General features: G+C 57.1%; 10 protein-coding genes across 10 annotated transcripts; 6 read left to right on the top strand and 4 right to left on the bottom strand.

Annotated features, from left to right (window-relative positions):
- Window positions 1-94: 94 nt before the first annotated feature.
- On the bottom strand, window positions 95-2,426 carry JCM15063_004112 (phosphatase PAP2 family protein; the record flags this gene model as incomplete). Its single annotated transcript, XM_076677156.1, has 10 exons — window positions 95-558; window positions 620-748; window positions 814-1,047; window positions 1,113-1,224; window positions 1,296-1,561; window positions 1,630-1,652; window positions 1,716-1,775; window positions 1,844-1,908; window positions 1,983-2,337; window positions 2,407-2,426. 10 exons carry the CDS (start codon window positions 2,424-2,426, stop codon window positions 95-97), a joined length of 1,728 nt encoding a protein of 575 aa, XP_076535675.1.
- An 88-nt stretch (window positions 2,427-2,514) lies between these two features.
- Window positions 2,515-3,503, top strand: JCM15063_004113 (uncharacterized protein; the record flags this gene model as incomplete). The annotated part of the gene is made up of 4 exons (XM_076677157.1): window positions 2,515-2,552; window positions 2,624-2,958; window positions 3,029-3,347; window positions 3,413-3,503. 4 exons carry the CDS (start codon window positions 2,515-2,517, stop codon window positions 3,501-3,503), a joined length of 783 nt encoding a protein of 260 aa, XP_076535676.1.
- A 532-nt stretch (window positions 3,504-4,035) lies between these two features.
- JCM15063_004114 (uncharacterized protein) lies at window positions 4,036-5,531 on the top strand (the record flags this gene model as incomplete). Its single annotated transcript, XM_076677158.1, has 2 exons — window positions 4,036-4,779; window positions 4,863-5,531. The coding sequence occupies 2 exons, from the start codon at window positions 4,036-4,038 to the stop codon at window positions 5,529-5,531; spliced, it is 1,413 nt and encodes a 470-aa protein (XP_076535677.1).
- Window positions 5,532-6,231: 700 nt separating this feature from the next.
- On the top strand, window positions 6,232-7,391 carry JCM15063_004115 (uncharacterized protein; the record flags this gene model as incomplete). The annotated part of the gene is made up of 5 exons (XM_076677159.1): window positions 6,232-6,320; window positions 6,392-6,447; window positions 6,516-6,994; window positions 7,060-7,231; window positions 7,336-7,391. 5 exons carry the CDS (start codon window positions 6,232-6,234, stop codon window positions 7,389-7,391), a joined length of 852 nt encoding a protein of 283 aa, XP_076535678.1.
- Window positions 7,392-7,771: 380 nt separating this feature from the next.
- JCM15063_004116 (uncharacterized protein) lies at window positions 7,772-9,275 on the top strand (the record flags this gene model as incomplete). Its single annotated transcript, XM_076677160.1, has 3 exons — window positions 7,772-8,153; window positions 8,290-8,406; window positions 8,479-9,275. 3 exons carry the CDS (start codon window positions 7,772-7,774, stop codon window positions 9,273-9,275), a joined length of 1,296 nt encoding a protein of 431 aa, XP_076535679.1.
- Window positions 9,276-9,511: 236 nt separating this feature from the next.
- JCM15063_004117 (uncharacterized protein) lies at window positions 9,512-11,689 on the top strand (the record flags this gene model as incomplete). The annotated part of the gene is made up of 13 exons (XM_076677161.1): window positions 9,512-9,608; window positions 9,692-9,776; window positions 9,869-9,936; window positions 10,009-10,194; window positions 10,276-10,377; window positions 10,447-10,607; window positions 10,676-10,736; window positions 10,807-10,894; window positions 10,962-11,045; window positions 11,120-11,196; window positions 11,268-11,324; window positions 11,395-11,548; window positions 11,626-11,689. The coding sequence occupies 13 exons, from the start codon at window positions 9,512-9,514 to the stop codon at window positions 11,687-11,689; spliced, it is 1,284 nt and encodes a 427-aa protein (XP_076535680.1).
- Window positions 11,690-12,316: 627 nt separating this feature from the next.
- On the top strand, window positions 12,317-13,048 carry JCM15063_004118 (uncharacterized protein; the record flags this gene model as incomplete). Its single annotated transcript, XM_076677162.1, has 3 exons — window positions 12,317-12,394; window positions 12,475-12,750; window positions 12,839-13,048. The coding sequence occupies 3 exons, from the start codon at window positions 12,317-12,319 to the stop codon at window positions 13,046-13,048; spliced, it is 564 nt and encodes a 187-aa protein (XP_076535681.1).
- A 331-nt stretch (window positions 13,049-13,379) lies between these two features.
- On the bottom strand, window positions 13,380-18,342 carry JCM15063_004119 (uncharacterized protein; the record flags this gene model as incomplete). The annotated part of the gene is made up of 8 exons (XM_076677163.1): window positions 13,380-13,696; window positions 13,764-13,980; window positions 14,050-14,139; window positions 14,205-14,456; window positions 14,516-14,666; window positions 14,734-14,902; window positions 14,967-15,170; window positions 15,237-18,342. The coding sequence occupies 8 exons, from the start codon at window positions 18,340-18,342 to the stop codon at window positions 13,380-13,382; spliced, it is 4,506 nt and encodes a 1,501-aa protein (XP_076535682.1).
- Window positions 18,343-19,034: 692 nt separating this feature from the next.
- JCM15063_004120 (uncharacterized protein) lies at window positions 19,035-23,729 on the bottom strand (the record flags this gene model as incomplete). Its single annotated transcript, XM_076677164.1, has 5 exons — window positions 19,035-19,298; window positions 19,364-21,509; window positions 21,574-21,881; window positions 21,942-22,034; window positions 22,101-23,729. The coding sequence occupies 5 exons, from the start codon at window positions 23,727-23,729 to the stop codon at window positions 19,035-19,037; spliced, it is 4,440 nt and encodes a 1,479-aa protein (XP_076535683.1).
- A 666-nt stretch (window positions 23,730-24,395) lies between these two features.
- On the bottom strand, window positions 24,396-25,807 carry OST3 (dolichyl-diphosphooligosaccharide--protein glycotransferase OST3; the record flags this gene model as incomplete). Its single annotated transcript, XM_076677165.1, has 7 exons — window positions 24,396-24,415; window positions 24,503-24,658; window positions 24,732-24,882; window positions 24,959-25,160; window positions 25,232-25,332; window positions 25,403-25,523; window positions 25,593-25,807. The coding sequence occupies 7 exons, from the start codon at window positions 25,805-25,807 to the stop codon at window positions 24,396-24,398; spliced, it is 966 nt and encodes a 321-aa protein (XP_076535684.1).
- Window positions 25,808-27,093: the final 1,286 nt, after the last annotated feature.

Here is a 27,093-nt window from a genome sequence, read left to right on the forward strand (position 1 = left end):
CTCGTGCTCCCGCGGTTTTAGAGTCAGAAAGCGAGAATCGAGAGAGAGAAATCGATGAAGAGATGGAATGCAATTAGAGCTGAATGGAAATTATCTACACTGCGCTTCCAGCGACAGATTCAAGTAACGACCTTCCGGCCCATGTACTCAAATGCGTCGGTTCTCTCCACACACTCAGTCCGAGTCCACCAAAGAACCATGGAAGCGTGACCGTTGCGATCCATCCGATCCCAGCGTACACGATCACTTTGGTCAAGACATCGGCATCGAGATGAATCGGAGGTTCAGTCGGTCCCGACACTTGGCCATTCGCGAGTCCTTGCTCGCGGTCAACAGGTCGAGATCGCAAATGAGGCAACGAAGCTGTGCCGTCGTTCAAGACTGGAGTCTTCTCGGATGCTGGGCTCCGTTGTGGTCGATTACGCATTGAAGTTGACGAAGAGCTCGTAGACGAGATCGCGGTCGAAGTGTTCGAGACTTCGGCATCTTCGGCGAGCCGTGGAAGATCGAGAATCGATGGGACCGCGTTCAACGACGTCTGTTTCGGGTACGAGCCATCTGATTGAAACGAAAGATTCCAATCAGTTCTGAACTGGCTCCGAATTGAGAGGGGACGCACATTCGGTCGCGGCGAGGTAGTACCGCCGAGGCAGGGAGAATATCGGTGCAAACAATCGGAACAGCGGCGGAAGTGCCGAGTGACACAAGTATTTCGCAACGATGCGCCACACGAGGATACTCGAGACGCCTGTGGAACGAAATGCTTGAGCTGACAATCTCGAGGGAGTACAAAGCGGGCAAATCGAGACGAACCGACGATTACTTTGCTCACTACCGCGATCGACCAGAATCCAATCTCGGTCCAGTCCCGCCAGCGGTGTCCGAGCGTAAAGTCGGCATACTTGTAAGGGTTCCACGCGACACCGAGCAGAATTCCCGCAAAGACGGACAGGAATGCAATCGCGTCCTCGAAACAAGGGCAGTTCTCAGCTGGCTGAGGGTGGAACGTCACGAGCAGGAGCAAGGCGGGAATGATGAAGACAGTTCCTGAGAGCGTCGCGTTGCGATGAGCTTGCCTCCGAGCGGTTTCCGACCTCGGGAGGCGGACTGACCTGTCAAACCGGTGCCAAGAACCAATCGCTCCAATTTTGCTTCGCCGAGCCACATGAGCATCCAGACGAGTACTCCGATCGACGCTCCGACGCGGACGTCCATTCGTGAATGCTGTCACAAAGGTGGGTTCGGTCAGACCGACAGCATGTGAAACGCGGAAATCGAAGAATATTCAGACAAACCATGCCAGTATAAAGCCTGCCAAACGTGATGCTCCACGCAAAGAGCACGAGTAGCAAGACCCCGATCGAGTTGATCACGAGGTGACCCGGATTGCGTCTGAGTAGCAACTCGCCAAAGAACAGTGCCATCGACAAAGCGTTCGACGAGTGGGTCGATGGGAAGCCGTACTCGAGCGCGTGCGAGCCGACCGAGAGTCGATTCACGGGAGGCGCGAACGGTCGCGGGACGCAGAACGCGTCTTTCAGGACTGATGTCACGTAGCCGCCTGTGTACAGGTGTTTTAGCTTTGTCAGTCACCTTGTCACGCCAAGCGTCATCAGGAGAGGGTCGTACCTGCTGCAAGAACATAGAGCAAGCTGCCAGGATTGACAGCGTCAGATCTCTGCTCGACGGCAATTAGGGGTTGAGACTGAGCTTACCCTCTCGCGACTTCGGGAAAGCCGTACCACGCCCAAATGGGGATGAAGATCATGAAGAAGCTGTCTCGGGGGGAGGAGGTCAGATGTCGGCAACGTGCAGGGTCCGCGGGTCAGACACGCCAACGCACGTATGGGTGCCGAGGAGGCTCGTCTTGACAAAGTATTGGTCCCTGAATCTCGTTCGCCATGTCGTCTGATGAAGGGGGATCGCTCGACGGGTCTCAGCAGACGGCACCAGGTCCAGGCGCCGAGAAGGCCGGAACTCACTTGGACGGCGACGAGGTCATCGATCTCGCGTTCGAGGCTCGCGACGAGGTACTCGCGGATGTCGCATCTCCATGCTGGCATGAGTTTGCGATAGAACGTCGCTTCGTTGCGTCCAACGGATCCATTCGGTAGCACCTCGGTCGGGGTCGTAGCGACGGCGGGAGCTTGCTGAATGAGCGACGCGCTACGCTTCCGGTCGAGTCGAAGCTCTAGCGGCGGTGATGGCGACGCGGATCTCGGCGTGGTCGCCATGGTGTTGATGATGCCGGTGTGCGCGAGTCGATCGAAGATGGCTGTTTCACGAGGCCCGTTGCCTTCGGCTTTGGAACCGCTTCGATCGGCTCGCGTCGGTCCCCTGCGTGTTCAAGTCGGTGAGAGGTTCAGCCTCGGAATGGCAAGCCGGAGATGCGGTTGTTGATCAAACGAAGTCGCGACTCGGTGCATCCTGAAATGTCAACGACGTCGCGTCTCGCTCTCCCGCCCTCGCTCTTGCACGCTACTCGGCCTCAGTGATTAGGAAGACTACGCCAGAATGAGAGAAATCACGGTCAAAGGACTCCTGTTCGACATGTCGGTCCCGTTCCCTTCTGTCCACATTCGGCTCCGCCTGACTCCGAGCCCACTCGCTGCGACGCCGACAGGGACGGCACTCTCGTCGACTCGACTCCTGCAGTCGAGGCCACCATGAGCGACTGGTGTAAGGCGCAGGGCATCGATGTCGAGTACTTCCTCTCGCACTCGCACGGCGTTCGCACTCAGGACAACCTCAGACGCTTCCAAAAGGTGCCCGTGCCCGGCGATCAACTGACCGACGCTCAACTCGACGAAGCCGTCAAGCTCATGGAATACACCATCGCCGACAACGGCAGGAAGTTGAGCGAAGCCGGAGGCCGCGGCATCACGAGGTTGCCCGGAGTCACCAGGCTGCTCAACAAACTCAGAGAGGGCAACGCTCGCTGGGGCATCTGTACGAGCGGTACGCTTGAGGAACCCCTTCCGTCGATCCATACCGCGCGGATAGACTGAATCGCGCTCGGGCTCTGCAGCGACTGCGATCTACGCCTCTTCTGCCCTCACCACGTCCGAGATTGGCTCACAGCCTCCCAATCTGCCGTTCCTGATCACCGCGAACGATGTCACTCACGGCAAGCCCCACCCCGAACCGTACCTCAAGGGCATGGACGCGCTGCGCCAGTTGTCGGGCGCCGAGTTCACGCCGGACGAGATCCTCGTGTTCGAGGATGCGCCGTCGGGACTAAAGTCGGGACTCGCCGCGGGGTGCAAGACGCTCGCCGTGTGTACCGGTCAACCTCGAGAGAAGATCCGCGCGATCGAAGCCACGGTCAAGACGGTCGATCTCACGAGGTCAGCCTCCCTTTCGCTTGGACCAGTTCAGCGCGCAGCGAATGCTGACCATCTATTGCGAGCAGAGTCGAAGTCGTAAGCGCGAGTCCCGATTCGATCACTCTTCGAATCCGGACCCTCGAGGAGGAAGAGGCAGAAGACGGCGTATCCCAGTAGATCTATAGACAGGCTAGACTATCTTGAAATATCGCGAACTCAATTTGAAAGGAAATGGGCGACAACTGGTATGAAATCCGGTCGATGGGCGCATGAGCCGGGTTTCGTCAGGATTCGGTCATCGTTCGGAAATTTCGATCGCTTCGCGTCGCGCGCATCGGGCTCCGCTTCCCTCCTGGACCCCATTCGTCTCGGCCACAATACCCACGACCGCAGCCAGAGGCAGTATTCGACAGGCTGCAATGGCCTACTCCACCCTTGTGGTGATCAACCTCGCCCTCGCGGCTGCGGCTACTCCGGTCCAGTTCCCATTCAATGCCGTACCCGCCCCACTGCCCAAGATCCCTCGTACGTCTCTTCGCACTTCGCGCACCTACTCTGGGCGTATTAGAACCAAAAGCTGATATGGACTACATACGTCATTCCGGACTTTCGTAGACCGCTCGTTTCACCATTTGGATCGTGAGGCGTGACGGGCTATCACTGCAGAGAGACAAGCGGAAGGCTGACTTTCGGAGGAACTGTCGCAGACATGTCCGGAATCGCACCGTACCACGATGCACCGAGAGCCGACCCGTTCCCGCCTCCAGGATGCAAGGTGGTCGCAGCTGCTTCGCTCATCCGGCACAGTTCGATCTATGCCAACGACGACGAGTTCGAAGATTACATGTCGCCGTTCATCCAGCGAGTCGAGGCGGCTAAACGCAACGAGGTCGAAATCGACCAGGACTCGCCGCTCGCATTCCTCAATTCGTGGAAATCCCCAATCAACGACGACAATCTCGAGGACGTGACCGAACCAGGCAAGGCCGATGCGAAGGAGCTCGGAAAGCGCTCGAGGGAACTGTACAAGCATTTGTTCCCTCCGAAGCGCTTGGGCAAGCATCGCTCGCAGGACGAGCGCTCACATCCCCAGAAGAAGAAAGTGCCGCCATTCAAGATTTGGTCGGCGAGTTCGTCCCGAGACGTCACGACGAGTAAAGAATGGATCAAAGGAGCGTTCCCGTGGTGGCAGGAGGGCAAGAATGGCGAAGGTGACGGCACCATCATCTCGCTCGTCAAGGTGCCCAACAACGACTCGAACTGGGCCAACTCTCTCACTCCACACAAGATCTGTCCCGCGTTCACGAAAGAGGCGGGCAAACCCGAAGCGCAGGAATGGCTCGAGCACTACGGACCTCCCATCTTGGAGCGACTCAAGGGCTTCGCCCCCGATCTGCACTTCGAGCTCAACGATGTCATCGCGATGTTCATGCTGTGCGGATACGAGACTGTCGTAAGTGATTCGACCCGTGGCATGTTGCGCTGGGAACGAAGCTGCCCTTGCTGACTCGTTATCGTTCGCTGTGGTGTTTCCAGATCTACAAAAGCCGCGAATCGGCATTCTGCTCGTCCGACATCTTTGCTCCGGATGACTTCCGCTCTTTTGGTTACTGGAACGACATCAAGTACCACCACATTGTCGGATACGCTTCGCCTGTCGCACCGTATCTCGGTGTTGGCTGGCTCAACACCTCGACGCACAACCTGCTCTCGGTCTATTCGGATCCTCACCCTCACTCGACCTCCTCGCTCGAAGACGACGACCTGACGAGCAAGAAGAAGAAGAAGAAGCCGAGTCTGCCGCCTCCTTCGAACCCTCCCGACGCGACGCATTCGCAGCTGTTCTTCCCTTACGTCACACATCGCGAAGAACCTCCGCTCGCGGCGGTCGCGCTCGGAATCTGGAACACAACGCACTTGCCGAGCGACCACATGCTGAAAGAGCGACTGTGGAAGACGTCGCACCTGCTCCCGTTCCTCGGTCACATCACGCTCGAACGTCTGTCGTGTCCCGTGCGGCCTCCAGCAACTGGCGATTTCGTGCGAGTCGTGATCAACGGTGCACCTCAGGCATTGCCGTACTGTTTCGACGGTCCGGGACAGTCGTGCCCGATGGCTGAATTCGAGCAGCACGTCAAGGAGCGAGTCGAGCGCTACAGTGATCGCGAGGGAGTTTGCAAGAAGCAGGACAGCTTCAACGAGTAATACGCTCGAGCTCTATGCACAATTATCGGTTTTCTCTCGAGCTTTATACACAATTTTCGGTTTCTATCCCGCCTGTCAAGACAAGGATGACCCTGTATCTCACTGCAAGCGAATATGGACTATTTTGTACTCTCGATCAGCATATCATGATGACTACAGAGAGAGCAGAGCAAGTGAGCTGAAAGAGCGAGCACAATGCGATTTTTCGACGAGTTGGGCATCCTGAAAGAGCTGAACACGCTCTCTAGACCGCTGTCCTTCAGATGTAAGAAAGGCACGCTGAGCTAGAGGAAGAGCTAAGAAGAGAAGAGGAAAATGGGCACCCCTGAGCGAATTTTCGCGAGGCAGAAGAAAGTGAAAGGGGAATTTTCGCCGGCCCTCGCCTTTTCTCCTTGTTCATCCTCGCAGACCGGATTAGCCCTCGAACATCAGCCGTTAGTCTTCGTCCACACTCTTCAGCACCATCGAGTCCCGGCAAGCCCTGTCAGCGGTACGGAGAACGGAAGAATGCGGGAGAAGAACGATTTTTCTGATCGAGCTGCCTCGAGTGCCTCGAGCATGTCGCGGATCGATGGGCGTCTCTCTCGTGGAGGAGATCGGGGCACAGGACACACTTGATGGAAGGGGCGGGCACAGCGGCTTAAGCGACTCGACACTGTGAACGGGAAGCTTACCCTGTCGTGTTCTTCTCGCGCTATAGATGGCCCCCTCGACTTCCCGTCTCCCTGCTGCCCTTCAAGCCACCGAGGAGGACATCTCCCTCCTCCTCCAAGCCCAGGCTCACATCGGGTACGCGCCTTCTGCTCGCCCTCCCGTTCGCTCACCATATCCTGACCCTCCATCTTTCCTGTGCTCTTTAGAACCAAGAATGTCGAGAAGAAGATGACCCCCTACGTCTGGAAGCGCCGTCAAGACGGTATGTCTGAATCGCGCGCATTGTTGCCCTTGCGAAACGACGAATCTGACCTCGACTCGGATTCCAAGGTGTCAACGTTATCAACGTTGGAAAGACCTGGGAGAAGCTCGTCTTCGCTGCCCGTGTCATCGCTGCCATCGAGAACCCCAACGATGTTTGCGTCATCTCGGCCCGTCCCTACGGTCACCGTGCCGTCCTCAAGTTCGCCGCCAACACCGGTGCCCAAGCCATCGCTGGCCGATTCACCCCCGGTAACTTCACCAACTACATCACCAAGTCGTTCAAGGAGCCCCGCTTGATCGTCGTCACCGACCCCCGTGTCGACCACCAGGCCATCCGTGAGGCCTCGTACGTCAACATCCCCGTCATCGCCATCTGCGACACCGACTCGCCCCTCAACTACGTCGACGTTGCCATCCCGGCCAACAACAAGTCGAAGCACTCGATCGGTCTCATCTGGTGGCTCCTCTGCCGTGAGGTCCTCCGCCTCCGTGGCTCGATCTCGCGTGCTCCCGACGCGTGGCCCGTTATGGTCGACATGTTCTTCGTGAGTCTGCACTAACCTCATGCGTATCTCATAAATCAGACGCTCATAGTCTGTTATATTTCTAGTACCGCGACCCCGAGGAGGTTGAGCGTGAGCAACAAGAGGCTGCTGCCGCCAAGGCCCTCCCCGCCGCTGAGGAGCCCGCTGCCGTTGAGGGTGTCTCTGACTGGGAGATCACCGGTGGAGCCAACGCTGCCATCGCTGCCGCTGCCACCTCTGCCCCGGCTGCCGATGCCGGTTCGTCTCCCCACCCTTTTTCTCTCTCTCTTCTGTCTGGGTGTTTGTCCAAGTTTAGGCACGAGCTTATCATGCCCCCGATCCATACAATTGGTCCGCAACAGGTCTCGACTGGTCGTCGTCGAACAACGTCACCGACTGGGCTGCCGAGGAGAACTAAGCTCGCCTTGTGCGGGTGCCAACTCTCTCTCTCTCCCCCAACAAAAGGAATCTGTTGTCGCCGTTCAGTCGATTCGGTTCGATGTTCCTTCGGATTGTCGAACTCGGGTAGTTTGTCTAGACTCGCAACAAAATCCATTCAAAAAAAACCTACCGCTCTCGCTCTTGTCTCTCCCGTGGTTGCACTTCCGTGTGTTGTATTTTCAGTGCCGTTCTGCCACGCTCGCCAGATGAACCGATGCGAGAGACGCTGCCATGACTTGTGCGAAACTTAACGCTGCGATTTTGAGTGTACTGTATATGTAGCATTGAACGGATTCATTGGCATCTGCAAAGCTGCTCTTGCGTTAACCCCACCTGCTTGCCGACAACATCTCGCCGATGGCGCCTCGCTCGTCGGTGCTCGACACTGGACCACCACCGATCCACACAGCGACAGTGCAGCTGGCCCCATCGCAGCCGATCGGATTCGCGTTGCAGCACCAGCTCTTGTTCAACTCGGAGCAGTGGATCGCGCCTCTGCACAAAGACGTCAACGGGCTCTTGCTCGCATTCGAGGCGCAGTGGCATGAACAACTCGAAGGCCAACTCACCTCGCGCAACGGTACCTCCGACACTCGTGCGAATGTGAACGACCGCAGCCCGTTCCAAGTGTTCAAGCAGCTCTGGGTCGATCAAGGATGGCAATACGTACACTTGTTGGGCATCGCAGACGGTCCTACTCGCTTGCCGTGGGGACAGAGTGTCTTGAGAGCGTTCACAGGTGTGTTTCTTTTGCGGTGCACTCCTTCCCTGCGTTGTGTTCCTCCTTTTCATCTTGAGTGGCTTGTTGATTTGCGAGCTTCGGACAACTTTTAAAAGTCAGGGGACTGATTGACCCTTTTCGATTTCGGCCATAGAACATTTGGTCCCCGGTGAACCTCCTCTGCGTCAAATCGCGGCCCTGTTTGCGATCTACACGTTCTGCGCGACCGAAACCCCTAGTATGCCGAAACATTTCCTCAAGATTGACATTCGTGAGTTCTCCTGCTGGCCAAGCCTTCCCGGGAAAACACCGCTGAGGCAGCTTCGATTTTCCTCTTTCGTAGCTACTCTCAATCACCTCTTGACGTTCCCTGCTCTGGTCGCGCCCGCGCTCGACCCTGCCAAATCTTCACTCCTATCTCCGCCGCCCGGGTCGGACGTCACGATCGTCTTGTCGGCGATCTTGTCGCGCTCGAACCCGCTGTTCCACCTCGTGCCGGCTCAAGTGTTTCATCATCCACGTTCTCTACCGTGCGTCGGAATCAGGGACGCAAGAGAACGCGATGTCGACAGCTCGGCGAAACGGCTACTCGGCATTGAGGAAGAGATGGGACTGCTTCGACGTGGCAGACACGATCAACTCGATGCCTTGCGAAGGAACGATCATGCGACTACAGCCGAGATCTACAATCGACTACCGTTCGATCCGCACAGCAGGAGTAGCTCGAGCGACACGCGCGTGTCGATGCGAGGAGGGGAAGGGGCTGGCGAAGGGAAAGCACGGTGGATCTCCTCGCTCCTCGCGGCATCGAGCGCTTACAACACGGTCAAATCCCGCACGACGTCGTGTTTGACCCAGCCGCGGTCGACACTGCAGCTCGAAGTGATGAACAAGGCCGAGGAAGCGACCATGTTACGAGTGAGGGAAACGGGACTCGAAGGCACAGTCGCACGAGGCGTCGGGGCGAAAACATCGCATCCGGACAAGGGTGAGACGAACAAGCGACTGTTTGACCTCGTGCGAGGATACGACGACCTCGAGTTGCACAAGAGGCGGAGAAGGCAGGATGACACGACCGAGTCGATTCGCGAACTCGATTCGGTGCTGGACCTCATCGGCAGCAATTCAATGCCGACGTGAGCGAGTCAAGTATGAGGGTTTACAGTACAGTGAAATTCCGCAGAAAGATACATGCAAGCGGAGAATAGTTCGGTACAGCCCGCGGCCCGCTAGCCGCAACCCGATGCGAGAATCTCGGGGTTTTTTGCACCGCGTTCGAGACGGAATACAAATGTTATAAATTTCCACGCGCTCTCCGTCTGTCCTGCACCACTTTTCCGCATTCGCCTCTTTCTCCTCTCGCTCTGCATTCAATCATGTCGATCCGTCTCGCCGCTCGCAACCTGCTCAACACTCGCCCTGCTGGGACCCGCTGGATCACGTCAGAGGCTACAGCGCCTGCCCAACTCGCGAGTGAGTTGCGTGCCGCGGCCCGGTCCCCGGACCTCCTGTCTTTTCTGTCCCGAGAGCTCACACTCGGTTTGCTCGCGCATCAGAGACGGCTGCGTTCGCTCCGTATCAATGGGAAGACCCACTCAAGGTCGAGAGCAGCATGCTCACCGAGGAGGAAGTGTCAATCATGTAAGTCCCCCGCTCTCAGTCCTCTCTACCCGGTGGCATCCCGTCTGGCACGGCTGACCCTCAGTCTCTTGGCTTCGGTTCGCATCCTCCAGGGAAGTCTCGAGGAGCTATGCCCAGGAGAACCTGCTTCCACGTGTGACTGATGCGTACCGCACCGAGAGTCAGTACCCGGTTCCTCTCTCGCTCTCGTGTGCCCCCACTGCGGCTGACCGATTTTCTCTCCTCTCGACAGACTTCCAGCGTGAGATCCTGTCCGAGATGGGACAGCTTGGTTTGTTGGGCCCTACGATCGAAGGCTACGGCTGTGCCGGAGTCAGTTCAGTCGCGTACGGCTTGGTCGCGCGTGAGGTCGAGCGCGTCGATTCCGGATACCGCTCGGCCATGAGTGTCCAGAGTTCTCTCGTCATGCACCCCATCAGTCAGTCTGGCAGTCTCTCTCTGTCCTCTTAGAAATCAAGCGTGACTCATATAATTTTTCGTCGATTTGTGTGGCGCGCAGATGCATTCGGCAGCGCAGAACTCAAGGAAAAGTACCTTCCGAGACTCGCCAAGGGAGAACTTATTGGATGCTTTGGCCTCACCGAGCCGGATCACGGTTCCGGTAAGTCACAATCATTCTCGGTTCAATTTTTCCCTGAGAGACAGCTCATTCGGATCGGTTCGCATGCAGATCCCGCTGGGATGGCTACCGAGGCATCCGAGGCACCTGGAGGAGGGTACCTGCTGTCAGGTGCCAAGACCTGGATCTCGAATTCTCCCATCGCCGATGTCTTTGTCGTGTGGGCAAAGTGCAAATGGGACGGCAAGATCCGCGGGTTCGTGCTTGACAAGGTACGACATTCTTTACCCACCGTGTATCCTCAGCATACCCTACTGATACTACTGTCGCTCTCGAGCAGGGTCAGAAGGGACTCACTGCCCCTCCGATCAAGAACAAGACTGCGCTTCGAGCTTCGATCAGTGAGCCTCTCTGCGATAACTCGATCACCTGCTTCTGATATTCGAGGCTAATCATCTGGTGCGATCGTAGCTGGTTCCATCTTCATGGACGAGGTGCATGTGCCGCAGGGCCACATGCTCGATGTTGTCGGTCTCAAGGGTCCTTTCTCGTGCCTCAAGTGAGTTTCTGCCCTTTTGTCACGGCCCATGCATCTTCGAACTGGATGGATGATTGCGCAATTGCAGTAACGCTCGCTTCGGTATCTCTTTCGGCATCATTGGAGCGCTCGAGGAAGCTATTCGGGTCACTCGCGAATATGCCATGGAACGGTGAGTCGGCGACACGTGCACAGCCACTGAGCTTGTCTGACGGGGACTGATCGTGACGAGTTTGTCTGCCGCAGCAAACAATTCGGCAAGCCTCTCGCAGCTTTCCAACTCGTGCAGAAGAAGTTGGCCGATGCTCACATGGAGGCAGCGAGTGAGTCACGTCGTCTCGCTCTGTGGTCTTGTGTGTGCCAGGAACTGATGGAAGCTTTCTCCCGTGTACAGTTGGACTCGTTTCGTGTGTTCAGCTTGGTCGTCTTAAGGATAGCAAGAACTGGTCCCGTACGTGTTCGATTCTTGAGGTTCCCGCCTCCGGTGTATCTCACACTGAAACTATCGTGACCCGATACAGCCGAGATGGTGTCACTCATGAAGCGCAACAACTGTCAGAAGGCTCTGTATCACTCTCGAATCCTCATGGAAGTCTTTGGTGGTAACGCTGCGTCTGACGAGTACCCGATTGCACGAATCGCTGCGAACGCTCACGTTGTCTCGACCTACGAAGGGTGAGTATCTCGATCGTCCTCTAATTTCCTTGTCGCTCTGTCCTCTCTCGGCTCACACGCGCTACTTGGACTTTTAGAACCTACGACATCCACGGACTGATCCTCGGCAAGGCGATCACGGGCTCGCAGGCGTTCCAGTAGGATCGACACATCCTTTCGTTTTCCTGTATTTGTTCGACCCTTGCGCAATAACAGCAGTACCTATCTTTGCTTCGCTCGTCCGCGGCTTTGTCGCGATCCGAGAGCGGGAGCAGTCTAGTGTTGGGTAGACTTTCCCTCGACTCCGATCTCAGGTTTCGTTTCATTCTCAACCGAGAGGTTGAGTCAACTTGAGCTGCCTGCATGACCGAGAAGTTGTGTCTGATCTTCTTTTAGCGTCTTGACGCGACCAGTGTCAGTCAATCAACAATTCGAGTTTGGACCGACCGTTTGTCGCGTGTCGAGCTTCTTTGTTTTTTTGCGAGACCTTGCACGATAACGGCTATCGACCGTCAGAGATGTTCTGCAGGATCCCGGCTGCACTGCCTCGTCGGCAATCGGACTCTGCATGTTGATGATGCTCGCTCAACTTGCAATTGATGCACAGCTCGCTTTCTTCTCTCCTTTCTTCTTCACCTCGGCCTCCTACCTCCCTCCGGTCTTCCTCCTCTCCCGTCTCTTTCCTGTAGCCTTGCTGGACAAGTGCTCGTTCCTGAACCATTGCAAAACCCCTCGCAACCTCCCCATCGTAGAACCTCGAAACCTCTCTCCCCTCTCAACCGAGCCACCATGGTCACCTTCCCCCTGTCCACCAAGTTCGGATTCTCAGGTTCTTCCTCTGCCCCTTCCTCTACCATCTCGAGCCGGGTGAGCGATTCCGCCAGGATATCTGCACTCGCGCATCATTGACCGGCCAAAGCTGACATCCACTCGAACGCGCTGTCAAGTCTCGAGTGAACCATCAAAGAGTACCCTCTTCTCCTGCAGCCAAGTCGCTTCCGACAACGGCCCTGTCAATTCTATCCGACTTTTCCAATACTTCCGATTCGTTTCCCCTCGCGAGACGCCCGACCAAACGGCCGAAAACGTCCGAAGGATACGTCTCGTTCTCGGACCTCCTCAGTATCCCTCCATGTGTGTTGGACAAGGAACTTCAGAAATGCGAGGACGAGCGGGAACAAATGGAGCGAGATCGCCGCGAAGGAAGATCCGTTGCCGCCGAGGTACGCTCCAGATTTTTGCGGTTTCCTCTCAAACGTCGTGACCTCCATCTGACTATTGCCTCTTCTTGAACCATGGGATGTTTCACAGACTCCTTGGACTGCTCCTCCAACTCCTGATTCGTACTTCCTGCCTTACCGACCAATTCGTGGTCATGCTAGATCCTCCTCGGACCCTACCCCGCTTACTGGAACCCAAGACGACTCGTCTCCACGCCTATCCCCAACCCGTCCGAGCTTCAACCGCACGTTGACCGATCCTGGCTTCGTTCTGCCCACCTCAGAACTGGTCAGAACCTGAAACAGCACGGACCGCTTCTACATAGGCTTGGCGCTTTTTTCAGCAGCAGCCCGTTACCCAAATCGAAACTTCCAAACAGACACTTCACGAGACTCGCTGTATTTCCAGGCATCTGCGCAGTGCTATTGACAATGAACGGAATTCCTCACTTGCGATGTTACATTCGGAAGAGCAATGCTTGGTGATGACCCAGCGGAAAAGGTATCTACAAGGGACAGAGTGCAGAACGACAACGAGAACCCTCCACGACATTACTGCGTGACTACGAAAGGGAAGGAGGCGCGAGTAGCAGACAGGAAGGAAGCTTGTGCGAGGGAGGAGGCGCTGGGCTCTAGAGGAAACCAGACTCTCCGAGGAGGCGCGCGATGCGCTCGTCGTCTCGTTCGCGAGGTTCGCGCTGCAGCGAGATGTCGTACAGCCGTTGGTCGTCGTTCGCGGGATCGACATTTCTCGGGAAGAGCTGCTCCTGCAGGAACGTCGCGAGTGCGGGGACTGCTGACAGATTGTAGGTTGTTGCTTGATGAAGCTTGATCATCAGGATCAGCTCGGATGCTTTCTGGCGCTTGTGAAAGTTGATTTGATGCGGCTTCTCGCGGAGCATGTCGGGATTGCCATCGCCGATAAAGGTCCAGTCGGTGAGGTATACACCTGAAAACGCGAGATGATACGGTGAGCAAATAGTACAGGTGGGTGTGAAGAGGTGCGGCCAACTCACCAAGGAAAGGGACGCAAGGCGGCGCTGCTTTGCGTAGGACGTCTCGGTACTCCTTGTAATTCTTGTCCGGCCTCATGATGTTGTTGAGCACGCCGAGCGAGACTATCGATTTCTGGCTTACGCTCTCCCAGGTCCGCCGAAGCCGGTGTACCGGCGTCGAGTTGAGACCAGCGATGATGTGAATGAGCGTTGAGAAATTGTTGAGCGCCAAACACCGCTGTGTGGCGACGAAAACAGAATGGTGAGTATGCAGAAAATCAGGACAACAACTGAAGGAAACAGGTACCTCTGCAGTGGCGATGAAATGCTTGATTATCGAGGCTCGCTTCTTCTGATCGTCTTGTGCGAGAATAGTCTCTGTGACCCACCGAGTGATCTGGAGTAGATCCCTGCGTCAGCCTCGACTTTGATCAAGCACAAAATAAAGGCAGTTCGACATACAGCATTGGACATGTCGATCATCGCCGAAATATTGACAGCTTCGCTACCGAATTCCTTTGGCCACGCTTTGCCTAGACATTCTTGCGGAGTGATGCGCTGGAACAATCTTCCGTCCATTATTGTCAGTTGCCGGGCGAGCTCGAGAGGCTCGAGGTCTAGGAACTTGATCTTTTTGAGGTTCCTCGGCACGATCGGCGCGGGTAGAGACCCGGGAGCGAGGTTCCCGACTGCCCGAGGTGCAACGCCTTGCATCTGGTGTGTCCGTGAATGTCAGTACTACGTAAAGCGCGAGTCGGACTGACGCAACACACCCGTTCATCGACACTTTTGCAGATCTGCAGAGACTGTCCCTTCTCGAGCATGGTCTTCGTAGCAAACTCTCGTATACGCAGCAACAGATCGCGGTCCATTTCCTCGTGCTCCATGTGCTCTCGGACCCACGCTTTCAGCAAATTTGCCACCCTGCGACACGGGAAAGGCATCAATGATAGGTATTCGAGGAAGGATTTGCTGCGAGCGGAGAACTTACCGAGCCCGGATAGGTCGTAGCTTCTGCGCCTCCCATTCGATAAACTCCTGTTCTTCGAGACCTTCAGGTTCCGGAGTCAGGTATCGCTCGACGAGCTTATCGAGAAGTTGGTGGCCGGTGCAGAATGTTCGATAGGTCATCAGGAAAGCGGACAAATACGAGCTGTCGACTGTGGAAATGGACCAAGGCGCATAAGCGACATCCAAGAATCGAAGGAGGGAAGTGTGTAGTACCTCTGCCTTCGTGACTCGTTGCGGCGATGACGAGACCCTGAAGAGTACCGCCTTTGATCGTGTTCTCCATCGTGAATGAAAGCTCGTCATCGCCATAGTCGCGTTCGAGGTACCAGGGTTTCGGAGGCTCGAATGCAGCCTCGGCGGGGGCATCCTCACCCAGGAGCTTGTGGATGTTCTTCGAGCTCGACCTGGTCGGTGTCACTGCGGTTGCCATACGAGGGTCAGTCTGAAGTGCAGTCGAACGCCTTGCCGCTTGCAGCGACTCACGAGAGGAGGTTTGCGCGATCTCTGACAAGGGAGCCAATCCGCCAACTCGCGTGCCTTCGCCCATCCCACCAGAGCTCGTAGTCGTGGCCACACTCCCTCGTCTCCGATCCCATCCAGGAGGCAGACCGACGCCACCTGGAGTATTGTCGATCTTGTCCGTTCCCGGATGTCGACCTAGCGCGCTCTGACTGCGAATCGTCCCATTCGAAGATGTAAGAGGTGGCAGTGAGGAAGCGGATGTCGCGGCGGGAGATAGCTGATGAGGGAGCGAGCCTGTCGATCCCGTTCTCCTCGAATCGGACACGGCGCCCGAGAAGAAAAAGTCACTGTCGACGCTGTCGCGCGAATGCAGACTGCTGATTGCACTGCTCGCGTGACTCTGTCGAGAGCGAGGCTCTTTGCCCATCTCTTCAGTCCGCTCATTGCTCGTCTTCCCAGCTGGTGCCGGATCCAGCATGCTGCCCCGGAAGGTGAGAGGGCCAGTGCGAAAGGTTCGTGGCGCGACCGATTGGACCTCTGCGATCCCGACCAGTGAGGACAGCGTCGAGCACAGCAGCGAGAGAGACGAGTTGAGATCGTCGACCACGTCAAGCGGTGACGTCGCTGGGTCGAAAGACGTCGGGCGCGAGTAGCAAGAGAGGGGCGCATTTGCGACTGGCTGGCTCGACACGCTCGGCAAGGTCGAAGTCGCAACATTCGGCAGAGTGAGGGATTGGAGAGCAGACAGGAGACGAGCAGGCACGTCGTACAGCGCTTGCTTGCGAGTCTCGAATTCAACCAGCAATGGTTTTGCTTCGATAGTACTCTGACGGTAGGCGAGACTCGCGGTCGGATCGTCTCCCGAGGCTGTCGGATCGTCCTTCACAAGAGTGGCTGCTCCTGCGACGAGAGGAGAATCGCTGGATCGAGGCAATTGAAAGTCGACAGCACCGGCTAGGTCGAGATCTTCGACCCGTGCGAGGAACGTGGCCACTCGAGGCAGTAAAGCTGCCGATCGTTCGAAGATTCCGATAGAGGCGGTTTCTTCCGTGGCCAGAGCGGTCTTGAGCTTCTCCGCGCATTCGGACACGGTAGAGGAGATGGTCGAGATTTCTGCAACGGCAGTCCGTGTGAAAGCACGAGTCGGCCACGCGTAGGAGAGGGCGCCTGTGCTGCCGGCCGGATTCGGGGAAGAGTGTGGGCTTGGTAGAGACACGAAGCCGTTTCCGCGCCAGTTGCCGCCGAACCCCCCTCCGGGTAGCAGCAGAGCGGCAGCGTTGGTTCGAAGGGCGCCATGGGATGCTTTCGGCGCACGTCGACTTCCTGATAAAGCAGCATCTTTCTCGACTGCCCCCGTCAGGCTCGTCATGATAGCATCGAGTTGTGCCAAAAACAAGGCCACATGCTCCCCAACATCCTTCGCTCCCGCCATCATCTCACGTCTGAGCTTCGCGTCGTGTTCTATCCGGACTGCCGCAACCGCTTTCCGCTCGTTCATGACTTGTCGTCGGATCTGAGCTCGGCGAAGGGTCTCTTCGGGGTCGGCAGGGGATTCATCTTCCTCAAGTTCCTGGTCCTGCGCTGTCGTTTCCAGTAGGCCCCAGATCGCGCGCAGCGAGAATGTCAATTTCGAAAGAGTCGACACCAATCGCCGAGTCAAAGGGCGAAGCTGCATGAGAGCACTTGGAGGCAAGGGTGGGAACAAGGGGGTTGAGACGAAGATCTCGGCATAGGAGGATGTCGGTTCGAGAGCGAGAAGCGGTTGATCGAGAACGCCAGACGAATGCAGCAGGAGTCGGACCGACTGTACGACGTCGTTACCAAGCTGAGCTACTCGATTCCGTTCGTCTTCGTTTGAGCTTGTATGGGTCGAGCTGACTCCCCCTGCTTCGACTGCTGTCGTCAGTTTGCGAAGTGATTGAGTGATCTGTGACTCGAGGTCGGAGAGGAGCGGAGGCGGAGGTGGGCTGAGGAGATCTGCGGTTGGGATTTGCTTGCGAGGTCTCGGCGATTTACTGTCCGTCACCTTGATCACAGCTGCGGCATCAGGATCGGTACTGGTCTTCCGTTCGCGAGTTGCTGCGCCGGCAAATGCTGCATCGAGGGCGGAATCATCCGAGTCGATACTGCTCCTGCGGCCCGTCTCGGCTCTACTCCGTCTCGGCGTCGCATCGTCTTTTGAAAAAGAGCCCGAAGGTCGTGCCGTCAGAGCCGAAAATAACGAGGCGTTATCGGCGAGCGAGACTGGTCGAAGTTGGCCATGAGTTTCGCTCCGGTTATTTCCACCCACAGATGGATTTGCCCCAGCCTTCTTGTTGGCATCGGTCGTTGGCCTTCCTGCCTCGTCCCCGGTGCGATCATGTCCGCCAACACCTGAACTTTCCTCTCTCCCAAACTCGCTCGGGTCGATTTGCACCCCGTCGCCCTGTCCGTCGATAGGGATGTCCATCGAAGTCTCGCCCGTCTGTGTATTGTAATAGAACAGGGATCCATGTACCGTCATTTTCGGGACCCAGTAATCTTCTTCAGGGCCGTCTGTCGGAACTCGTGCGCGCAATGGGTTGGCCGAGTACGCGCCTTGATGGCGAGCCAGATGACCATTTGTCGACGTGACGGGTGAGCCATGGCTTTCGACTTGCGCTGCAGCGGCGATCTCCCCAAAAATGTCGCCTCCGTTGGAAAACGACGTGAGGTCTTCTGCGCTGAGAAAGTCCTGCATCGATGGGTCCCGACTGAGGTTCCCGTTGGCGCCGTTGATTCCGACATTTTGGACGGACCCCGAGTGAGTACTGCTGCTGTTGAGACTGATTTGGCTGAGGTCGCGTGCGAGAGCAGTTCCTCCCCCTATCGGTGCGCTCTCTCTCCTGACTCCCGCTTGTGCATCCCACCAACCCATCGTTTGCTCGCGGGCCCACAGCGCGTCTTCCTCGCTGATATGCTGCACATAATTGCTCGGGAACCAGCCTCGGACTCGCGTGTCGCAGTGGATACCGTCCCACCATCCGCTTTCGAGCGTCGAGAGGACTTCGATGATGTCGCCTTGTCGAAACGAGAGGGACGACGAGTCGACTCCGGTGTAAGCGTACAAGGCTTGAACGTAGCTTGCTTGGAACTGCTCGTCGGCCATGGCGAGCTGCGGGGAGGAATCGGCGACAACTAGGCGGAGCGCGACGTTCACGACTCCGCGTTGACTGTCTGTCGGTCGAGTGTGTCGCTATCGGAATCGGGACCTTTTCTGTGTACCAGACAGGTCAGCTCCAGGCCTGATGAACCGCAATCGAGGTGTTGCTTGTCCGGGAAGCATCGCACATCGCCATCGACACGAGCGTGCTCAAGGCAGAAACTTTGACTGCAGGGATAGCATTCGTATTCGCGGCCGACAGGCTAGATTGGGTCTTCAAAGAGTGCTCGAACCGCTGCAAAGATCGTCTAGAGAGACGAGTCCCGCTGCGCCAAGCCTCCCTCTGACCAGTGAGACTAGGTACTCACCACGGACGGAAACAGACTCGATGTATTGGATTACTAGAGCGAACTGCCTGTTGACGACGCGGCTGATTCGGCAGCACGGGCGGAGGCAAGTCGTGCGCAGTCGAGCGCTACCTCGTCGGGCCGGCTGGAATCGACTTTGAGCGCCCGTTCACGGACACGAAGGCGAAAGAACCGCTGAACGTTTGCTGTCGCGCGCCAGTGGGGCGAGGGGGACGAGCCGATCGCTTGCATCCGCGCCTCATCTCGCAATGACCTCTCAATTAAGCGATTAAATCCAAGAATTGGCTAGACGATAACACGCTGTGATAGTGCAATATGCGCGCGTGCAGACTACATCATGCCATAATCCCTCGTTTTGACCTCGGAAGCGCCGCCGGAGGGCCCAATCGAGGGTCCCTCCCGAGGGTTGTTGACTGCCGCAGAGGGCGACGGACCGGTTTGCTCGCTCGGTCGGAAGCTCGTTTGGTTCTGCGAGAGTAGCTTGGCAAACTCGCGGGTCGCCAGTGTCAGCTGTCCGACACCTTCCCGGACCTGGGGCGCGAACGAGACTTCGGCCGACGTGGCTTTCACCGCTCGCGCAAACTTGATCACCGTCTAGAGGACGGAACGAGGTTAGGTCACAGGCATGAAGAGTAAGAATTGCGCAGAGAAGAACCCACTTGGACGAAATCGAACGAAGCGTCTCCCAACCTCCTCGCATCACTCGATGTAAACTTGAGGCGACCTCGTCCATCCCCGCCACGAACCCGTTCGACGCCGCGTTGAAGTCTGCCGGTCGTCTCGTTGCCCGCCTTGCACAGCTCGGCCAACTCTCGAGCGCGCCTCCGTCCAATCGCGCCCACGGATGTCGGGGCATTCGGGTCGTCGAACGAGTCAAGTAGCATTCCGTACACGTCGAACGCAATCTGAATGGTCGAGTCGGCTTGGTCGACAAAGGTCTCGTCGGCGTTGAGAGTCGAAACCTGCCGCGACTCGCGATGAGGGTTGTACGACGCAGGAACAGCACTCGCAAGGGGTTTGATCGAAGCTTGCGAAGGGGCTACAAACACAGACGAGACGGATGCGGAGGAAGACTGTGCGAGGAGTGCGGGCCGCGTCGAGTTCGAGCGGGGAGGAATCTCAGAGAGTGTCGAAGGAGGCGGGCCGACTTCGAACAATCCCGTACCACCAGGAGTGAGAGGCTGTTCAAACGCACTTTGAATCATGTCCTGGTAGCGCATTGGTGGCGGCAAGGACAGCCCACCCGAAGGCGGTGCCCTCAGCGATATCCCAGAAGCGGAAGATGACTTTGGCGTAGAAGAAATGGATGGGCGGGCACGGATGGTCGCAGCTCCAGTCGATGTGTCGAATGCGTTGACGTCGTCGAGGGATGCAGAAGGCGGGATCAAGGGCACGGGTGGAATTTCAGCCGGAGGAAGGACAGCGCCGAGCTGGACGTCTTCAACGCTGAATGAGCCTGCATGACGGCGTGTGACAGACCGAGCTCGAGTTAAGCGAGGGCCCGCCCCATTCGAACCGCTCGAAGCCATCGATACGGATCGCTCGAGGGTGGGAGACGGAGTTGGGGGCTGCAGGACAACCATGGTTGATGCCGAAGAAGGGTCTTGATCGAGCGCGGGAAAGAGAGGCAGAACGCTGCTCCACGAGTTGGCAATTTCGCCCATTGAACCATACAACATGAGTAAGAGGGTTCGGGTGAAGCGGATGTCGGTCCCGTCTGTGAGGGTCTTCAGTTGCGGCTGCAACACTCCGACAAGCTGCCCGAAGACCGCAACACTCTCTCGACAAGATAAGAAGACTTGCTTCACGACCTGTTGCGGTGGAACGCCGCGGCGAGCTTGCGCGTCGAAGCGATCTAGCGCGTTGATCAAGGCGTTTGTAGTCTGATCGGCGAGACCTAGCGAGCGGGCAATTGTCGCGGGAAGGCGTCCCTGTGACGCGAACACAATGAACTGTCGCAAAGCCGAGTAGATCTGGGACAGGGAGAAGAGGATGCCCCGGATCGCTTCGACGAATTGTAGGAGCGTCGCGGGCACAGTCTTGGCGATCGTCGAAGCGGGGAGCATTGACTGTCGTCGGAAGTACGCTCCACTGTTGCGGTCGAAATCGTGTGTTGGAGCTGACTGTTGACTGACGTTGCCGCTCCCAAGCTTCGTCGGTGGTAACAACGAGGGCTGCTCGGCAGCAAATTTCGGCACAGTATTCGGAATGGATGCCGCAGGAACGTGTCGGGGCGTGGATCGAGAGCTTTCGGATCGAACGCCAGCACCGGCAGGCGTTGGAGCTGTACTGCCTGTTTCATTCAAGCGATAAGCTGGTGCTGAGTGTTGTGTTTCCAAGGTGGGATCGGCAGACGAAGTTCGAGCGATGTTAGATGCTTGAGCCCTGAGCAGTCGCAGCGGCTTACTGTCGATCGAAGGCAGTGTAGGTGCAACGACGGCGTCTGCGGTAGTCGCGCCGGACCGTCGTTCGGCGAGAATATCAGCATGACTTTGTCGTAAATCGGGCAGGGATTTCTTCGTCTTCAATCCCGACTTGAAAGCACTATCGAGCGATTGCATCAGAGAGTGAGAGGCGTTGCGACTGTGTCTGGCTGATGGATCGCTCTCGAAGGTTTCGATAGCGTTGGCGAAGGCAGGAGCGCCCGGAGGTGAAAGCGGATAGTCGGTGAGAGTCGGACGGAGGGGAGGCCGCGAAAATGACTCTATTGAAGGAAGACTCGGCGAGTTACGTATCCGGCCGCTTTCGCTCCGTCCAAATCCTGCCACTTGCTGGGAAGCGGCTTTGTGGACACGATCGTCCTCGCTATACACCATGATGATCTCAGTATCGGCGGTCTGCGACTATGCATGTCAAGACGGGTGCTAACCTGATCAGGTCCGGTGGGTTGCTTGGCTTGCGACGCCTTTCCTGATCCCGCTCGCGCTCACGCTCGACTTCCTTGTCTTTATTGTCTCTCATCCATCGTATGAGAGCAGGCAGCCATCTCTGCATCTCGTCGGCTTCCTCCTGCTTACTCATGGGTGCACCGCTCACCGATCCCGTCGTCCGAAACGTGGTGATTTCCCGAGGCGGCCATTCGAGCGGATTGTGATCGAGCTTGAGCACCTTGAGGTGTGACATGCTTGTGAACCAGGATGGCAGCCGTTTGACCCGATTTTTGGCGATCGAAAATACCTAGGAGCACCAAGTGCGTCAATGCCGACAATCTCGAGACCACGAGAGAATCAAAAGTACCTTGAGGTTAACAAGGGTGCCAGGGTTCTGCGGCAGCTTTCGAATCTTGTTTCTGCTGATATCGAGGATTTCGATCGACGGCATTTCGCAAAGCTGCAGCGCGGGCACGAGACGGTTTCAGCATCCCGAAATCATGTCGGCTCATTAAAGAGTACGTACGACTTGGGGAAAGGTCGTCAGAAGGTTCACTCGCACGTTCAGGTATTTGAGATGATTCCCGAAGCCTGCGAAATGGGGCGGGAGGTCCTTGAGCAAGTTGTAGCCCAACGCCAGCTTTTCCACCTCATCCTTCAACGCTTCGACGACCTCAACCGGTACTTCCGCGATCCGCTTGTGACTCAGGTCGACGGTGTCTAATCGCGTGAGCGCTCCCGATCGGGCTGAACGATCTTCTGCAAACTTCGGAGCGGATGGGTCGGGCTCGGTGGAGGAGCCAGCAGAACGGATTCGTTGGTGCTGCTGCAGGCCGATGAGAGGCGCTGGCGAGCGCGGAAGGGGACCTTGAGATTGGGAGAGGGCCATAGGAGACGCTGCAGAGCGCAGTGAATGAATGTGAAGAAGCAAAGCCTGACTCGAAATTGGCGGATCAGACGTCAAAGAGTTTGAAGCTGGAGCAGAAGCCTGAGCTGTGGTCGGAGGCATAGGAGGCGATGTGTAACTGTTCAGGGGCACTGTGGAATTCGAACTTTGGGATTGACTGTTCGCCAAGCCAGGCGCCGCAAATGGCGAGACAGTAGACGATGAGGTCTTGGCATGATGTCGAAAACCAGTGCTCGAATTGGAATTCGTGTTGGTGTACGAGCCGGTGTTGTAAGGGAGGTAGGATCCCTGCGACAAGGAAGATGTCGAGGACTGCTGAGCTCGATGACGCTGATAAGGCAGATTCGACTGGTGCTCGTCTCCTCTGCTGGTCGTCGTTGTCGGCGGTCCCATGATCCCCTCTCTCTGGCTTTCGCTTCTCGTGGTCGTACCCCAACCACGTCCGGCATTGTAACTTGTGGAAGGACTCGCTAGGGATCCCGAACCTGCGGACGGTCTCCGAGGTATCGAGAGCGGCGGCGTATGTCCCAGCTGCGGGCTCGACGGGCTGGGAGCCCCGCCCTTGAGCAACAGAGGTGCTGGAAAGACTCGACCATTCCTTGGAATAGATTTCTGGTTGTCTACCGCGACCGCCGCGAAGTGTTTGTTCGATGTAGCTGAGATATCGTGCAATGGAGGTGGGGACAGGAGGAAAGCCATCGAGTTGTCGAGATCAACTGAAGGCTGCTTCGCTGCGATCCCGAAGCGACCTCGCCGACTTGCTACCCCGTCGGCTTCAGACTCTCGGCCACTCGAAACTTCGATCCGCGACCTCGAGCTTGAGTCGCCCAGCTCGGGGGCTTCGCGCGAGCGGTCGAGCTCCTGGCTGACCGTGACTGGCTCGACAAATCCCAGCCCTTGCTGGCCTGGTGCTCCACCAAGTTCCCGCTGCATGGCATCGAATGCGCGCTCACCAAGAGGCGAGGTTGAATCTAGAGGATCGAAGCCATTCGAGGCTATCGAGGAGACGGAGGTTGTGCTCGCATGTCGATTAGCGGCTGGATAGGCAGCCAGGGCAGAATGGAAGCGAGCGGTCGTCGAGCTGGGAGGACCGAAAGGCTGTGACGGAGTTGGGGGTTCGTAAGGAGAGTGGCCTGAGGGCGGGAAGACATGGGCAGTCGTCGAAGTTGGCGAAATCGCCGGGCTCGAGTCGGATCTCGGAGGCAACCTCAGGCCGGCATAGTTGAGCCTCGGCGACGGAAACGACATTCCCGTCGTCAACCTGGAATGGCGAATGTCAGTGCTGTCGCTGACGAAATCCGAGGCGAGAGCGTCGCTCGTCGCGATCGCGCTCACACAACGGCTCGCAGTTGTCTCGAGTGCGGAAGATCAAGAGCTCACCTCTCTGATGCTCTGAGCGTCTCTCGTTGTCAGGTACGAGCGTATGAGATGCCCCCGTATGAGATCCTGATCCAACTGCCGACCCGTCTCTCGCTACGTGGTGCGACCGTACGCTTTGACGGTGTGCGTGCGCTGTAGCGGTCCTTTCACACCCCTGCTGTCGGGTCCTGTGGCGCAAGCGGGATCGAGAGCGCCGATGATGAGGATCGCAGCCGCTAAGCGAGACTGTCCCGAGTCGACCGGCGGGGCCTCTTCAGGATCGCGTGCACGTTGGTCCACTCGAGCCGATGCAGTCGTGTGGTTGGCTACCAAGCGGACCTGAAGTGACACGCGCTGACGAAAGCGCAGGGTGATGTGGAGCAGCTTCAGGCGATTCGCGTTGCGCACAGTACTTTTGAATTGCCGGCTCTCCTCTGATTTCGCTTTCAAATACGACATGCCGTTCTCGTACAAGATAGTAAATTCTCGGTTCTGGCTAAATGGTCTACTTTTGCATTGAAAAGCAATATCGATCTATCGACTACAGTAGGGCGCTCAGAAAATTCGGAAAGGATCTGCACAAATGTACCAGCGAGGACGGGTCAGCTCTTGAAACGAGACGAGCGGGGGCATCCATCTGGCGACTCGAGAAAAACACTCACAGCCTGGCTGTTTCATCTGGAACACGTTCATCATGACGCCGACCATGATCACGAACACGCCCGTCCAGACATAGATCCCGAGACGTTGGCGGACGGGGTCGTTCAGCTTTGGGATAATATGAGCGAGCGCGTACGTTGAGAACCCGAGCACGCCATCTGCGGTACGAGGGGAGGCGGCATGAGTATGGGAAGATCGCAAGCACGAGCGCTCAGCGACGGAGTGACTCACAGATGGCAGCCACAATGTGCGTTTCGGCGCCGAGCTGCGTCTGGTAGCCTCCGGCGATGTAGGTGACCTGACCATTGCGACCGTGCTGGCTGTACTGCGGTCTGCGGATCTGGTTCCACATGTAACCCGAAGTCATCAACAGGATGACAAACTGTCGGAACGCGATCGCACAAAGGTCAGACCGGGCGCGAGCGATGAATTTCGGGAGCGAGCTGAGGAGGACTTGCGAGCGTCATTCCTGCCCAGATGTAGGTCTGTGTGAACACGACCCGCAGGTATGAGCGTCCTTGATATGCGCCGAGAACCGCCCCGATTGCGATCACGGCATTCTTGATGACTTTGCTCTTGTCGACTGGGCGGGTGAATGTCATCGAGGGCAGTTCCGCCGTCGTCTTGAGGTACGACGCGATGGCTTCAGCTTGGAAGTTTCTGCAAAACCATCAATCTGTGTCAAAACAGAAGGAACCGTGTTCGCTTTGCACGAATGAAGCGAAACTTGCGATCGTCCGAAATCTGCGCCCTCAGGCCCGAGCGTGTTACGTGCTCGCGCACCCTCATTCGGCATCCACAGCTGGAACGTCGGTGCGGTCTGTAGTCCTAGCTGTACGGCAGAGAACCTTGGTGTCAGGATGAGCGCGACACGGTGCGGCTTTGTTTCCGAAATGACGAACGCGCTGGAAGACGGTGGGACCTGTCGCAAAGTCGATGTAGGCAAACAAGTGGTCCTCGCCTTCCTGCTTCCTAGCCGAGTTCCACTGCTTCGCGAGGAGCTGGTATTCTGGTTGGAGAACGCTGCACAGCGGAAGCCCCGCCCGTCAGTCGACACATCATCGCTCAACTCTCGATCATGAGAGGACGCACTGGCAAGGTTGACACTTGTACTGGTCTCCCATCGCAGTCAGCACCACCGATACCGAGTAGTCCCTCGGCGCAGCCGTGAGTTCATCGTACTGCGCCGCGTCCAGCGGGATCAGTCCGCCGTGCTTCTTGGCGAGCTGTCGGAATTTGTCGAGCTTGGGTGAAGCCGTACACAGTGCCGGCAAGAGACCCGCGAGCAGGATTGTCGGGAGAAGCATCGCGTTGAGTGCCGAAGAAGACGTTCGAAAGTGAAAGCCGCGGGGCCGGAAGAGCATCGACTCTTGTTTCCTCTCTACACGCTGCTGATCCCGCCTCGGTTGATAGCGCGAATTAAATGCACACAACTGTCCACGCCGACAGGTCGGTCGCGATTGCGCGAAGGTAGGACGCCCCTCCCTCGCTCCCGCTCCGTGTGATCCAGCTGGCAACGTGCGCTGATTCATGTCTCGCGGATACAGCTGCAGGCGATCATTGGCAAGACTTCTGGAGCGCTGCGTATTCACTAGCGCTGAAATGCGATATTCTTTGTGAAAGTGTCGTACATTCAGCTACACGCTTGCTCGCTACGCTGCCCAAGCGCCATCTTCGAGCAAGTTCACGTGTTGTTGCGAACGGTGTGAATTTGCAGACTCATTCAGCGCTGAACCAAGGGCAAGCTCTCAGGGTCGTGACGAATCGCTTCGCGCCGCGAGCTCGGATGCTCGGCTCAGCTCCTTCCGAGCTATCTTGACCCCCCCTGTATGTATCGTCGCGCCGCTGATGCCAGTCAGATCCAACCTATCTGCGACCTGAATGAAGTGAACGAGGTTTCCCATGGCTTGAAAACGACCTAGTCATGTCGGAGGCGCAGCATAAGAGGATTGAGCGTCTTTTCCCGGTATCCGCATCGAAATTCGACCCAGGTCGAGTCCTCAAGCTCGTCGAGGCGATGTATGGAACGAAGCAGACAACAGTGATGACTTTTTACGGAACAACCCTGCCAAACCCTGCGAGAGCACAGCGTCTGTGCTGACACGCCAAGTCGCAGCGTCCTATCCCCGACCGAGAGTGCTTTCGAGTAGTGTACTTCACTCGTGGGAGCCGACAGCGGTACACAGTGGGAGCCGACAGCGGTACACATACACGCTCTATCGAACAAGGTCACGTGACGCGACTCGGCAGCTTCAGTCGGTGGATGGCGTTTTATACTTGTCTCGTCGAACTATGGCGGGAGCAGTTGCACGGCGCGAGCCAATCAGCGATAGCGCTTGGAGAGAGGTTCATGGGTGGCATGCAAATAGAAAGAGAAGGTCAAAGTCGTACGGCGGAGGAAACTGTCGGAAGATCCTGCAACATATGGGTGAGCCCATGGTCCACGGTGCTGAGCTTACAAAAGTTTAGCCAGCGTGACCGTGATTCGAGGCAGAACTGACCTGACCCCGTGGGCGAGTCTAGACCGCAGAAACTGACGCGCAGCGATCTTCCAGACCCGACGAGAAGCCCCCCGCCGAGCGGTTCGCGCCGT

This window comes from Sporobolomyces koalae (assembly GCF_050403365.1).
Source record: "Sporobolomyces koalae JCM15063 DNA, S_koalae_JCM15063T_v1_ctg7, whole genome shotgun sequence".
Classification (NCBI taxonomy): Eukaryota; Fungi; Basidiomycota; class Microbotryomycetes; order Sporidiobolales; family Sporidiobolaceae; genus Sporobolomyces; species Sporobolomyces koalae.